The following is a 12,646-nucleotide window of genomic DNA, read 5'->3' on the forward strand; positions in this document are numbered from 1 at the left end:
ATGAGCACAGGAAGGACAAAGGGAACCATACTCTACCCATATTGCCAGCCCATCTGACCCTAGCTGGAAAAGGGAATGCACTAGTGTTGTCACAGCACTCCTGTGATCTCCCCTGTGCTGAAGATCTCCCCCTGAACGTAATCAGGGCAAGCTATACCCATTCTACACTCATCTCACTTCACAAGCCTTTAGGGGCCTGCCTCACCTGTGGCTCTCACTCCTACACATACTAGCAGGATACTGGTTTTAATAAATTCTCTTTCTGGGAGTAGGAACTTTGCAATAACAGCATGGAAGTTTTCTGCGAGACTGCCAAAGATGTGCCAGAGATGCCTTTTGGGATGACAAGCAGAGAGGACATCTGTGCTAACTATGGCATCCAAAAGAACACTCTTGTTGTATTTAAGAAGGTAGGAGTGCAAGCCTAGCAAGGTAAGGTGCAACAAGCTGCTGTGGCACTTTCAGGCTATAGACAGGCATTTGGATAATTTATTTAGGTTAAATAATTTCCTAGCTGAAATTCAAACAGCTTAACAAAACAAATACTCCATTTGCAGACCAGAGAGATTAGCAGGAAGCAAACACCAACCTTAGGATAACAGATATTTTCCATTTGTCTGCCCACACTCAGGTTCCTAGTTTATACTTAAAGCCATTTTACCCAGATCCCTATATTCTAAACCACCAATTATTAATTCACCTCTTTTCCTTTGAGTTGCTTTTGGTCAGGAATCTTCCAATCCACATCAGAAGTGGCCAACAGGAACAAATACACAGCAAATACACAACATTTAGGCTACAAAGTAATCAGATCAAGGACATCTGAAGTGGATGTGTCACAGACAGCATGTCTAGATATAGAAAAGTTCTCTTAGCATATTAACATTACTGAGCAAATTAAAACTGTCAGCTGTATCTTGAATTTTAGCTATAGTCTTCTGTAATCTATGACATTTATTTTACAAGTTACAGAATTTCAGTTACTGAAGGTCATAAAACATCAAAGCTGAGAACAGCAGTATTTTAGATTATAATCAGTACCTTTGTCCCTATAGTTGATATAGCCAACAACCTCAAACTTCACTATTTATCCAAGGGAAAACCTGTGCATAATGAAGTGCTTGAAGATGGCAGACAGAACAAACTGGATCTTACAAGGCTAATCAAAACCTTTACTTTGGATTTGGTCACTGAATATAATCTTGAGGTACGTTGTTTTTTCACTGTATTAACAAAAGCCACAGGAGAAGAACAGCCAGTAACATTTCACATCAACCTATGAGAAACCTCCCTATATTTCTTGTTGTTTTTTTTTTAGGCTATTACACTGCTACAGGCAGCATGTTATGAAACTGCTTATATGCCTTGACAAGTTAGTACCTGGAGTAGAAGGGATATTTGGCTATCATACTATATGCTTTTCCTCACTTGCTGCACCTCTTACATTATAGTAAAGAAAGGGTGGAGGAGTGTGGGGGGAAGACCCCTGCCCCCTGATGTAAAGCCTCCATATAAGAATTCAGGGGAGAGGGAAGAGTGCTGTCTCTCTTCCTAACAACAGCTGTTACCGTGAATGCTCTTTGAGCAGCAACTGTCAGCAGAGGAATGCATACAGAAAACAACTTAAGGAGCTCATCTGCTCCTAAATGTTTGAGACTTTTGTTTGACTAGGCCAGCCCAAAACAGATCTACAAACACCAGCAGAATCCAACAGGCAGCTCTTCGTCAAACCCAGACCAGAGGATGCATCCCTCTAGCAAGATGTTTCCTAAGGAGACAGGGAATGGCTGGTCAAGCTGTGAACCACTTGGACATAGAAATACCTCCGTCCTGCGGAGCCAGCACAATGCCCTGGGCTTTGTAGCAGCTAGGAGGGGTGGGACGGTGGAAGGTCAGTCTCTAGCCTGGCTCCAGCCTTTCCACTCCCATGCAGCAACCCGGTCCTCTGGGCTAAGACAAAGGAGAAAAATTGCAAGTAGGAGGGGAAAGACATGGAAATATCTGTTTGCATGAGGCAGTAACCCCTTGACCGATCATGGTGTGGCATGAGAAAGGGAAGCTCTGTCCAGGAAAGGAGATGTAGGCTGCTGATGCCACCCAGAAGTGAAGGAAGTGCCCCTGTCAGGTCTAGCTGTTGCAGCTGGGCCTCCCTGGGTAATGTTGCCTTTCACTTTCAGCACATCTTCAGCATTAATTCTTCAGCATGTGTTACACAGGAGGTCAGACTAAGAGATAACAGTTGCTTCTGACTGTAAAATCTATGAATAACGATGAGTTTTTTCCTGGAATACAAAAAATACTCAGCAGCTGATTCTTCTCACTCTATCTTCTCTAAAACAATGAAAGAAATCTCAGGGTTATGGAAATGATGGGGAACAGGGTCTTAAGAAGTAAAATTTGCAATAGCAGATCTGAATGACACTGGTATTCTGAGCCTCTGATTCACTGTTCTGCTTAAAAAGAATGGAACAGATGTTGAGTCTTGTTTCCCAGACATCTGTGAAGATTTTTGATGTCCCTGTCGAAAATCACATCCTGCTGTTCATCCCAACGAACTCAAAGACATTCAATGTGACTTATGAAAACTACAAGTCTGCTGCTATGGAATTTAGAGGGAAGGTTTGTAATAACGAATCCTGCTTTGCAAATACAAATGCCAAAAATCAACGGAAAAACACTCACCAATGTTGTTGCTAAAATTACATTGCTGTCAGCCTGTCTCTTAAGTCTATCAATCCCTTTAAAAGTTTCAGCAACTATTTTTCAGCTTGGGCTCTTAACAAAATGATCTGACAAATTCAAAGAATAAATTTCACTTCAGAATGATTCTTTAAAACACAAAGATCACAGAAACCAACACTGATTCCAGCTGCTCCCAATAAACCTGCTTCTGATTTTATGCATACAACTTTCTTGGAGCAACTTCCAACCAAAGATAGTTTCAGCAAGCTTCTGGCAATTTCTGCCAGCACGAGGCAACACCATTAAGACTGCAGGGTATTGCCTGAAGCCAGAGCTAGAATCAGGTAGAAAGCCTGAGAAATATTGCAAGGCACCTGTATAGCCTTGTCTGTAACACACAAGTGTCTGCAAACATCTACAGGCAGTCATAGATGAGTATTTCAGTTTCTATTGTCAGACACTGCGCTGCTACTCCTACTCTAAGTATGCTAAAGACTGAAGAATGATCATTTGTCTTACAAATAGCACACATGAATATTTAAAAAGACACATGGACTACATGTGTTTCAGCTCTTTTGTCCTGTGAAGATTTATTAAGAATGGCAGTAAGAGCTTTGAGCGGTAATTCAGAAGCGTTACTAAAATAATCGGTAGCAAACCACTATGCAAGGACAGAAGGAAAATCTCTGTTCCTTTTGGTTGCTTTAGCATTAATTAACATGGATCAAGGTATGATAAAGTTCACAGAGATGCTGCTTATTGGACTGAGATCAAAATTGGTTCTACACAATTGCTTGCGTTTAAGGTTAGGTCCTAACCCACTGCCAAGCTCTATTTCTCTAAATTGTTATACCAAAGGTGGAAGACTCAACCAGATGCTTGACTCTTTCTCTATTATCAGATAACATTTGTCTTGGTGAATACTAACGAAACAAGGAATGGACGAGTTTTTGAGTATTTTCGCATCAGGGACGTTGATGTTCCCACTGTGAGAATCCTAAACCTGACGAGCAATGCAAAGTACAAAATGCCTGCAGATGAGGTGACTGTGGAGAACCTAAGACATTTTTGCCAGAGCTACCTAGATGGAAAAGCAAAGGTATGTTCATTACTAAGGAGATGAGATAAAAGAAGACTTTCAGACAGTCTAATATGTCTCTATTCAAGAGAGGGACAAACAATTCTAACCATCAACTATGCAGGGGTGCAAGACAGCAGTTCCCCACTCAAGGGAGAGCAGGGAATAGTGTGTGAAGGCCAGATAGGACATTGAGATATCAAAAAAATAACATACAGTAATGGTGGACATCAGGTAGAGAAAGGTCCCAGTGGTCTCACATTAACTTATCCTGGAGTAAAGTTTCTCAATGTTCCTTGCACTTTCACAGCAGTGTTTGTTTCTGCTTAGTTACATCTCTCCAGTGAAGAAATCACAGAGGACTGGGACAAGATGCCAGTCAAAGTGCTTGTTGGGAAGAATTTCAACAGGATTGTCTTCAATAAGACCATGACTGTGTTTGTCATGTTTTGTAAGTGTCACTGTTGTATTCAAATATTAAGTTGCTTTAACATGATCAACTAGAAATGAAAAAAGAAAGCTCATGCTTACAGACCAAACTAGTCTTTGCACTTTACAGAAGTCATGCTTAACAAATTTTTGGTGTCTGATGAAAGCATTAAAGAATTTTTTTTCATATCTATGAAAACGCTGCAATACCTTGATGACTTAGGGTTGCACTGAGTAACACTGGATCCCTTAAATAAATATTTGTCAAGGCAATAACAAATCTCAGTGTTGAAAGAAAATGACACTAGAATGTCACGCTGTACAACGGAACATTATAACACGCACAGTATGAGTCAGTCTGTCTTCCGAGGACAGAGGGAGAGTTAAGTAAGGTTGTCTAGTTATAATGCTCTAGCATTAAATCCCGAAGAGGAGTTGCTAGATTAAGAAATCAAACTCCTTTTCCTCCTCTGTCTGCAAGGGAAGTAGCTTTCCCTGCTTGACCTTTCCCTGCAAGAAACCACTGCTCTATGCTGTACCAGCCAGCAGGGTTAGTTTGTGTCTTAATTAGTTTGATAGAGCAAACATACAGCATTTACAAAAATACAACATTAAATATAACATTAACAGAAATTCTTAAATGTAGCACAGTCCTGCAATCCTTGTTGTTGGCAGCAGCCATTCTGTCCATTCGAGGTCACGCTACAGTACCACGAACAAGTAAGCTGCCATAATAGTGATGTAGGCAGGAACCAAACCACGTCCTCTAGAAATGAAAGGCTGGTAAATGGGATGTAGCATTTTCAGGAAAGTGCCCCAGAAATTTTAATTCCATCCAAACTGAGTATGACCACTCCTCTCATGACCAAAGGACTGTGATCATGTATGTTACTTAATGGCATGCTGGATTTGCCTTTTTGCTAACCTGGCAAGTGTGCAGTGCAAAACACCACCATAACTCTAACTCCTCCTTTCAGTACAACTACAGCACAATTTCTAAACACAGTTACTTTCAGTATGTGTGAAGCATTTTGTGCTTCTGACAAGTACCTCATCATGGAAATGATCTGAGTCTTACTGGGGCTGCGCTGGTTATCTAGCAGTCCTCTTCAACAGTCATATGACAAGTGTTTTGTGTTTGTTATAGTCATGAAAGGCTAGAAAGAGTTAAAGCAGTGCTGCTGCCAGAAGTGCATTAGAGAAGTAGCTAGTTATCCCTACATGAAAACTCATGAAGGGTGGGTGGTTTCCAGTAGAGACTGACCACAAGTTCACAATTCAAAACTCTGTTAAATTTTACAGGCTGAAGTGGGTACCACTGAGCACACCAGCGCATGCCCTTCCACCAGACTGTATACTTTTCCTTTTACATCTGCAGATGCCCCTTGGTCCCATGACTGCAGAAAACTCCTGCCAATCTGGGATCAGCTAGGAGAGAAATATCAAAATCGCAAAGACATAATCATTGCAAAGATAGATGTCACAGCAAATGACATCCTGTCAGTTGTGTTGGATCGCTATCCCTTCTTCAGACTGTTTCCTGCTGGAGCTGATTACCAGGTGAGAAGCTTTAGGGGAAGAATGGGATGGCACAGCTGCACACTGAGGGGTGGGTGGCTGGGTGTGCGCGCACAGATCACAGTGAACAAACACGTGAGAAAGGAGTCCTTTAAGCAAGAAGGCTTTGCTGCACATCTACACAAAACTGAATTCTTTGATGACAAGACCCTGATTTGGAGGGGAAACCCTTCTACCTTCTGCTAAGTGTGAGGCTGCGGCAAGAGCCCATGCACCATTTCCCATTGCAGACCTATGAAGTCATTGCTGCTCATATTCTACTGTTCAACAACCTGCAATCTGCCTGCTGGGTTCTAGCAGCAGTCAACTCGGAGCAAACTTAGAGCTCGCCTCCTCACCATTGCAAGAGATGTACAGTCTCAGAACTACTGGGTCTGTTGTTTCTGGAGCAAGTATGACTATAACCTCAATAATACTGGCATCCCTCTTGTTACATCCACTATATTTTCACAAAACCCAGATCTCAAATTTTTCTCCTATGCAGTTATGCCAGTAGTTTTATTTCATTCAGCCTCAATAGGGTTTTAGTATTTGTTGTCAAGACTAACGATCTTTAGAATATGCTACCTAATGCATCAGCTATGCTACAGAATAATCAGAAGATGCCACAGCTGAAAAAGAAAAATATTAGGCAAAGTTACATTCCTCCAACTACACAGATAATCTAATTAAAAAGAAAATATGTCTGAAGCCAAAATAAATTACATTCTAAGACGCTGCCATAATTAAGACATTACTAAGCTTTTCATTTTTCTTCTTAGTCCCAAACTTAAATTGAATTCTAAGACATTTGCCTATGTCCTCATTTAGTCTTTTAGGCAGAGATTTTGCTCTCAGATGTGCATGCACAGCTTCTAATGAATTGAACTGTAGTCCTGCACACTCGCACCATGCTTAGTCTTTGCACAGAAGAGCAGAAACCCATTAAATGCTCATAATAAATGTCAGTTTGTCAAAAAATATCAGTAACAACTTTAACTATTAAGGGATAGTTTCACACTTAAAATACCCTAGAACTAAAGTGTGTTTGAAATCTGAAGTTCCCCCTCGTCTACCAGGCTTTTAGGCCAGTTCCCATGGCTTCAGAGATTTTAGCCTGCACCTGACTGCCCGTGCAGATGCCTGCGGTGGCTGACCGATGTGTTCTGTCCTCTTTCTTACTGCACTATATGAGCTGCTGGCCGCAGGCAATCAGAGATGAGCAGGGACATGCTCAAGCCATTAACACAAAAGCACTGCAATAGCTCTCAGCCACTTCCTACCCAACCAGCAGTTACACAGGGAATTCTTCCAACTACGCCTGTACTTTTCCAGAAGTTAACCAAGGCCAGGGTGCAGGTTACAAATGCAATATCCCAATGGGCCAAGACTCAAGAGTTCTCCTGTGTTTCGCACTGTATAGGCACTGCCCCAAATTTACAATCCCTGCTCCCTTACTCTGGCAATGAAAAGAGCAATGGAAGGGGCTGGGAACCCAAGAGAAACTGGTATGTGCAGAAGGAAGAAAAAGAGAAACAGGAAAAACATACAGTCCACCACCACCTGGTACAGCCTTGATTTCACACAGGCATCTTCTCCAGCCGTCCGTATTTTGCTAATGTTGGAAAAAAAACCCAAACATGAGCTTGTAATATCCTCTACTGATCCTTCACATTTTTTAAAGACTAAGGATGGATTGAAGGCTACTGCAGAAGCAGGTAGAACTCTAAAGATGGAATAACTATTAGAAGACTCTGCAAAGCACAGATAAATGCAAATAAAGGAGTCTGAACCGGCTCCTGATAAACCACTGGAAATGTGGCTAACATAACATGACCCATAGCTCATTTCTAGACTGGGTTATCATGTTCTCTGGCTACCAGAGCCCCCCTTACACCTCCTTAAAGGCAAAGCCATGGGCAGAACACAGTGCTGCACAGTCCCTTGCAAGCACTCTCACCTGATGAGACGAGATCAGAAACCACCCTCCTCCAGGCAGAAGCATCTGCTTGGTCTCCAAGCTACGACCAGCCTGCTTTCTAGTGGAGTGCCACTCTTTAGTCTAAGAAGAGGGCAGTTTCTTCTGAAATTAAAGACAAGTCACCCTCTTATTTTCAGTGGATGCAAAGCTAGATGGATTACTTTTTTTTTTTTTTTTTAAACCAGGAGCCATCTAGGGTTAACTGGAGCTAGACGAACTCAGACACCTATATAGCTGGGCATTTAAGCATGTGTCCAATTTTCCAAATTACCAACTCAGTGCTCCTATGTTTTTTTCATTCTCGCTCCATTTAATAACCATTGGTTTCAGTATAAGGATGCTGAGCCTAACAGCTATTTATATCAATAGCTTGCATAGCTATCGATATAAAAAATTTTTGATGTCAAAAGCAAAAATCAACTCTCTCAGTGAGACAAAAAAGTTTACTCCTCCCCCATGGAACAATTAAATTTAGCACTTGGCTGTACACTGGGGAAGAGTTATAGTCAGAGCTGGAGGAACAAGGGAGTGAATCTGATGAGTTACATCAAGGAAGGAGTGACCAGGCATCATCTGAGCTCCATCTGTGAAGCAGATGAACAATTCACCCACTGTGTCATCCACTCCAAATGTGAGAGAAAAACATGCAGTTTTTCAGGCAGATTTTAAGATGATTCTATTTGTTTCTATGGATTAAGTGAGAAAAATAACATTTACATACACTTACGCACTGATTGCTCTAACGGGAAGTGTTGACACACATCCTCAGGTACTAGGGCAGGGATCAGCTGCTTCTCTGGCTTTACAGGTCTTTGGTCTGAGAAATTGCTATTCCTGCCGTCAGAGTTGATGAAAATCAAGATTCATCAGGGAATATTAATTGCCTCTGGAGGAATCAAATAATATTACTCAAGAAAGTTTGCAAACAAAAAATAACTTCAAGGCTGCAACACATTTTATTACACGAGAATACCTTACTGCACAGGGAGTATTAAAACTGTGTCTACATCTAGTGAATTCACTAGAGAATGGAGGTGTTTTCTTTATAGTCCTTTGAACTCACGTCAGGCATAGTAGCAACTAGGATAAAGTAACGTAGCATTACTGGTCTCCGTGGGAGTAAGTCAGCTTACCCCCAAGTGAGAATAGGCATCTGCCTATTTCTAAATATACTCAGCTAACAGCAGTCAATTTCCAATGTCACGCACATAAGCTTCTATAAATTTTTGTTGAAAGACTTGTGTAAAATCCTTTCAGACGTCCAGAGAACAACAGTATTTGAAAAAAATCTTTAAAATACAGTATGGTGCTCATACTTACTCAGAACATTTTAAAGCCCTAAATTCAAAGTGTTTCTTCCCTAAACTTTTTCATAAGAAAATCTTCAATAAATCTCCAACTTAAGATGGAAAATTAATGTCTCTGTTCACAGTCTTCCTCCTGTTCTTATTGAACGTTCAAGCTGTGGAACAGGTGGTACTTCTGGACTGTGGATTTTAAAACTGGTTCAGGATTTTGAGTTTCCATCAAAATCTTTATACAGCTTCTAATATCATGGCTGGAACTGTGATAGGCTCTGCTCTTCAAATATCTTGGAAATATTTAGCTGCTGTAACCCTGTCCTCACTTTTTATTTAAACTGAGCACCAAAGTCTAGAGCGTGGGCAATCTGAAACACTGAAATCTTTCAGTTTATTAGTTTGTTATTTCCAGCATTTTGTGTAGAAAGTTAAATGCTTTCCTAATCTTCAAACTCTTTGCAGGAAATGGCCTATGCTGGGGAGCATACCTTGGAGGCATTTTCTGAATTCTTAGAAGAACAAATCAAGACAAAGGCAGAAACAGGAGAAAAGGTAGGCCTTTGACCCTGACAATGACTGATCTGCTATGCGATCCGAGGCATGTTCATACCCTATATGGCCCACCCAAACTGGCAATAGCATAGCCCACGTGTAAGGGCTTCAGCCCTTGCTCACGTCAATGCTCAGATGGTTCTTATGAGCTCTCAGCCAGTTTCAAGCATACCAGCTTGGCAGGACCACGTTAGCTGCAGTCATACCACTGCCAGACAGGCATACACCCACTCACATCCTTGTTTTCATCACACAGAAGGCTCTTCTCCCACTGCTCATGGTACCCCTGAGCCTCTACATTAACACCGTACCACAAGGCAGGAAGGAACCTGCACCTTGACCAGTGTAAGCAAAACCTTGCCAGGATTTTAGCTGGAAAAAAAACTCCAGAAAACTGGTCTCAGCTACAGCTGGACTGGTTCAAACATCCACAATTATCTCATCGTGCTGCATTTAGCATGGTGTCCCTTCTTCGTAAAACAATAGCACAACTGAGACAGACATTGTCCCCTCTCTTGGCCATCTGGTTAGGACAGCTGTCCAGTTCCTCAACTCTCATCTCCTGTCAGACCGGCTAACCATTAGCTGTCTCAGATCACACTCATCATTGATTCACTCCTGCCTTTACTGCTCAACTAGGTGCTTACAGACGGAGAGAAGTGACTAAATAATATCAGGAACCAGAAGTCTGCAGTGCAGGATCAGACATCTGACTCCGCCCAGTCAGTGTACGCTTCCACTTTCCAATACCCCAAGCCTAAGTTTGGTGTCTGCCTCCGTTGCATGTTCTTCAGTGATGATCTGTCTGCAACAGATCTGTTGAATTCCCCCCCTGGTCTTACGTACAATGTTACAGAGCTGTGTATATTCTGTCATCTCTTCTTCACACTTTATTTTGCATCAAACCATAAGTATAAAAGCCCACTTGTGAAACACTACCCAGAAAACATGCTTTGTGTAGTAAAAGGGGTAGACAGCTGACATTTGCTCATCCGTTCATATTCTCCATCCTTACTAGACACTCTCTGAGTTTTCCCAGAAGAGTGCAGTATTAGACCTTTTGCAATACTGTGCTTGATATGAAGTCTCCTGTTGGAGTAACTTCCTCCTGACCTCAGAGTATTCCCAGACAGGATAAATGAGAAGGTAGTGTCTTCTGTAATTGCCCAGGAAATACTGTCGTATGCCCATTATCTTATCAAATGTGGTTTCCAAGTTCGTATTAAAACTTCACACAAAACCTCATCTATACTTCTCCATAAATCAGTCTCCGGGTGTGAAAACAAAACACATTGTTATCAACAGCAGCACTACTTCTTACCTCATTTACATGCCCTCAAGTTCCTTGGCTGAAATGATGAAAACACATTTCTTATCTTAAATTTTTTTTGAAAGTAAAGAATTACAAAAGCAATTCTCTTTGTGAACACGAGTAATAAACAGCTTTGCTCTTGCATTTGCTTTTTCAAAAGGATCCTTCAGGAGGAATCAAAGAGAATCTCAGCCAGAAAGAGACTGTAATAACAGAGAAAGAAGAACTCTAACAGTACAGAGAAAAAGAAAAATTCTGAGGATTGTGGGGAATCCTTCCTGGAAGGAATTCATTGCAAGAATGAATCATCTCAAGTGAACACAGAGCTGGACCAAAAAATAAAAGTAAAGACTTCAGTATCAGTTGCTTATTGTGTGACCTCTCTTCTGAATCCAATTTTACTAATAGTTTTATCAGGATCAGTTGTCTTCGGTTCTTAAAATATTATCAATTTTGCCTAAATAATACTATTACTATTAATATAACCACTTCTCATTTAGAAAAGTCTATGTGCCATGGTTGGTGAATCAATATATAATACTATTCTTGTTGAACAAAAAATGGAGCAGGTTTGCAAACAGTTAATCTCCCTTTAAAACAATAGGGCTGTCACAGGGTAAACCGGAGAGCAACTGCTCCTTGAAGCTAGAGGCTGTGCCCAAAGTGGCACCAATGGGCAGTTTGTGTTTATTTTGCTCATTATCAAGCAGCAGAAAATGGAGAAACTATAATAAAATTTAATTCCAGTAAGAAAACCACTATACCTAATAGACAAAGTCACTGGTATGATTCACATTTCAGTTAGGAGAGGTCCCCGAACCACCCCATGCAAGTTACACAACTGCAGCTAGTGAAACTGCTGGACAACAGTAATTTCTTCCTGCAAAGTCCAGATAAAGCAGAAATAAGTCTGAAAATTTGAAACCTTTTCTTGCAGAATTAGAGAGGGAAGATCATTTATTAATCATCCATTTCAAAAGCAGACTTCTAACATCTTTGTTCCCAACTTGTTAATGCCAATAAGCTATATTTCTATTTAAGCAGAAGAAAAAAAAAGGTGAAAACTTAGAAAATGAAGGAGGATTAGTCACTGCAGTAAAGAACACAGCACTGGAAGAACAGTGGCGAGCTCCTGCCTCGCCTCTCTGATGAAAGTCAGCAAGAGATGGACAATTTTGAACTACTGGACCTCCTATATTTTACAGCTATTTGCTAGAAAGCGCAGTTCAGAACAGATGGTTTGTTTGCCAGCCAGGCTGCAATGTGTAATTAAATACCCACACTTACAGATTTAAGATGAAATATCAACTTCTCTTTACTTCACAGCTCTTGCAAACAAATAGCACTCAACACGCAATGCTTTCACCTCATGTGGCTGTTAGTTAGCCTTCAGTGATGAAGTGTTAATAACAAGGAGACAGAAAGTAAAACAGTTTATGTCAACACTTTCCAGGCACACTTTAATCTCTGCTGGAGCTAATCTTCATTGGGACTGCAATTAAATCCTCATAATCTGCCACTTGTAGAAGCATGTTCTGTGCAAGATCACCATTCCTAAGAGGATCTGCCTGGGTTTTGTGGGTGGACCCACTTGGACCTACTTTATCGAGCAGTTTTTAAGAGTACCTGAAATAGGTGAACATCACCGGTCAGATGGGCTCCACACACCGGTGTTTCTGCAAGCTGCAGCTCCCTCCTCTGTCACAGCAACATCACCTCAAGAGCAGAAGGGAGCCTCTCCCAGCTCCAGCTGG

General features: G+C 41.2%; 2 protein-coding genes across 25 annotated transcripts in view; one reads left to right on the top strand and one right to left on the bottom strand.

The window, feature by feature from the left end:
* The window catches only part of LOC106033474 (acyl-coenzyme A synthetase ACSM4, mitochondrial-like), a 206,934-nt gene that overhangs the window by 31,983 nt on the left and 162,305 nt on the right, over nucleotides 1-12,646 (bottom strand). The window lies entirely within an intron of this gene.
* On the top strand, nucleotides 1,738-11,416 carry PDILT (protein disulfide isomerase like, testis expressed). Its single transcript, XM_066977944.1, has 6 exons — nucleotides 1,738-2,619; nucleotides 3,584-3,781; nucleotides 4,091-4,211; nucleotides 5,568-5,749; nucleotides 9,491-9,580; nucleotides 11,053-11,416. The coding sequence occupies exons 1-6, from the start codon at nucleotides 2,464-2,466 to the stop codon at nucleotides 11,122-11,124; spliced, it is 819 nt and encodes a 272-aa protein (XP_066834045.1). The 5' UTR covers nucleotides 1,738-2,463; the 3' UTR covers nucleotides 11,125-11,416.

Source organism: Anser cygnoides, chromosome 15, assembly GCF_040182565.1.
Source record: "Anser cygnoides isolate HZ-2024a breed goose chromosome 15, Taihu_goose_T2T_genome, whole genome shotgun sequence".
Lineage (NCBI taxonomy): Eukaryota > Metazoa > Chordata > Aves > Anseriformes > Anatidae > Anser > Anser cygnoides.

Bases quoted from the DNA above. Each gene is read 5' to 3' on its own strand.
- PDILT (XM_066977944.1), top strand. From the start codon at position 2,464: ATGGAACAGATGTTGAGTCTTGTTTCCCAGACATCTGTGAAGATTTTT. The intron at 4,212-5,567 runs GTAAGTGTCACT...TTACATCTGCAG, and splicing joins GACTGTGTTTGTCATGTTTT to ATGCCCCTTGGTCCCATGAC. The intron at 9,581-11,052 runs GTAGGCCTTTGA...CTTTTTCAAAAG, and splicing joins AGGCAGAAACAGGAGAAAAG to GATCCTTCAGGAGGAATCAA.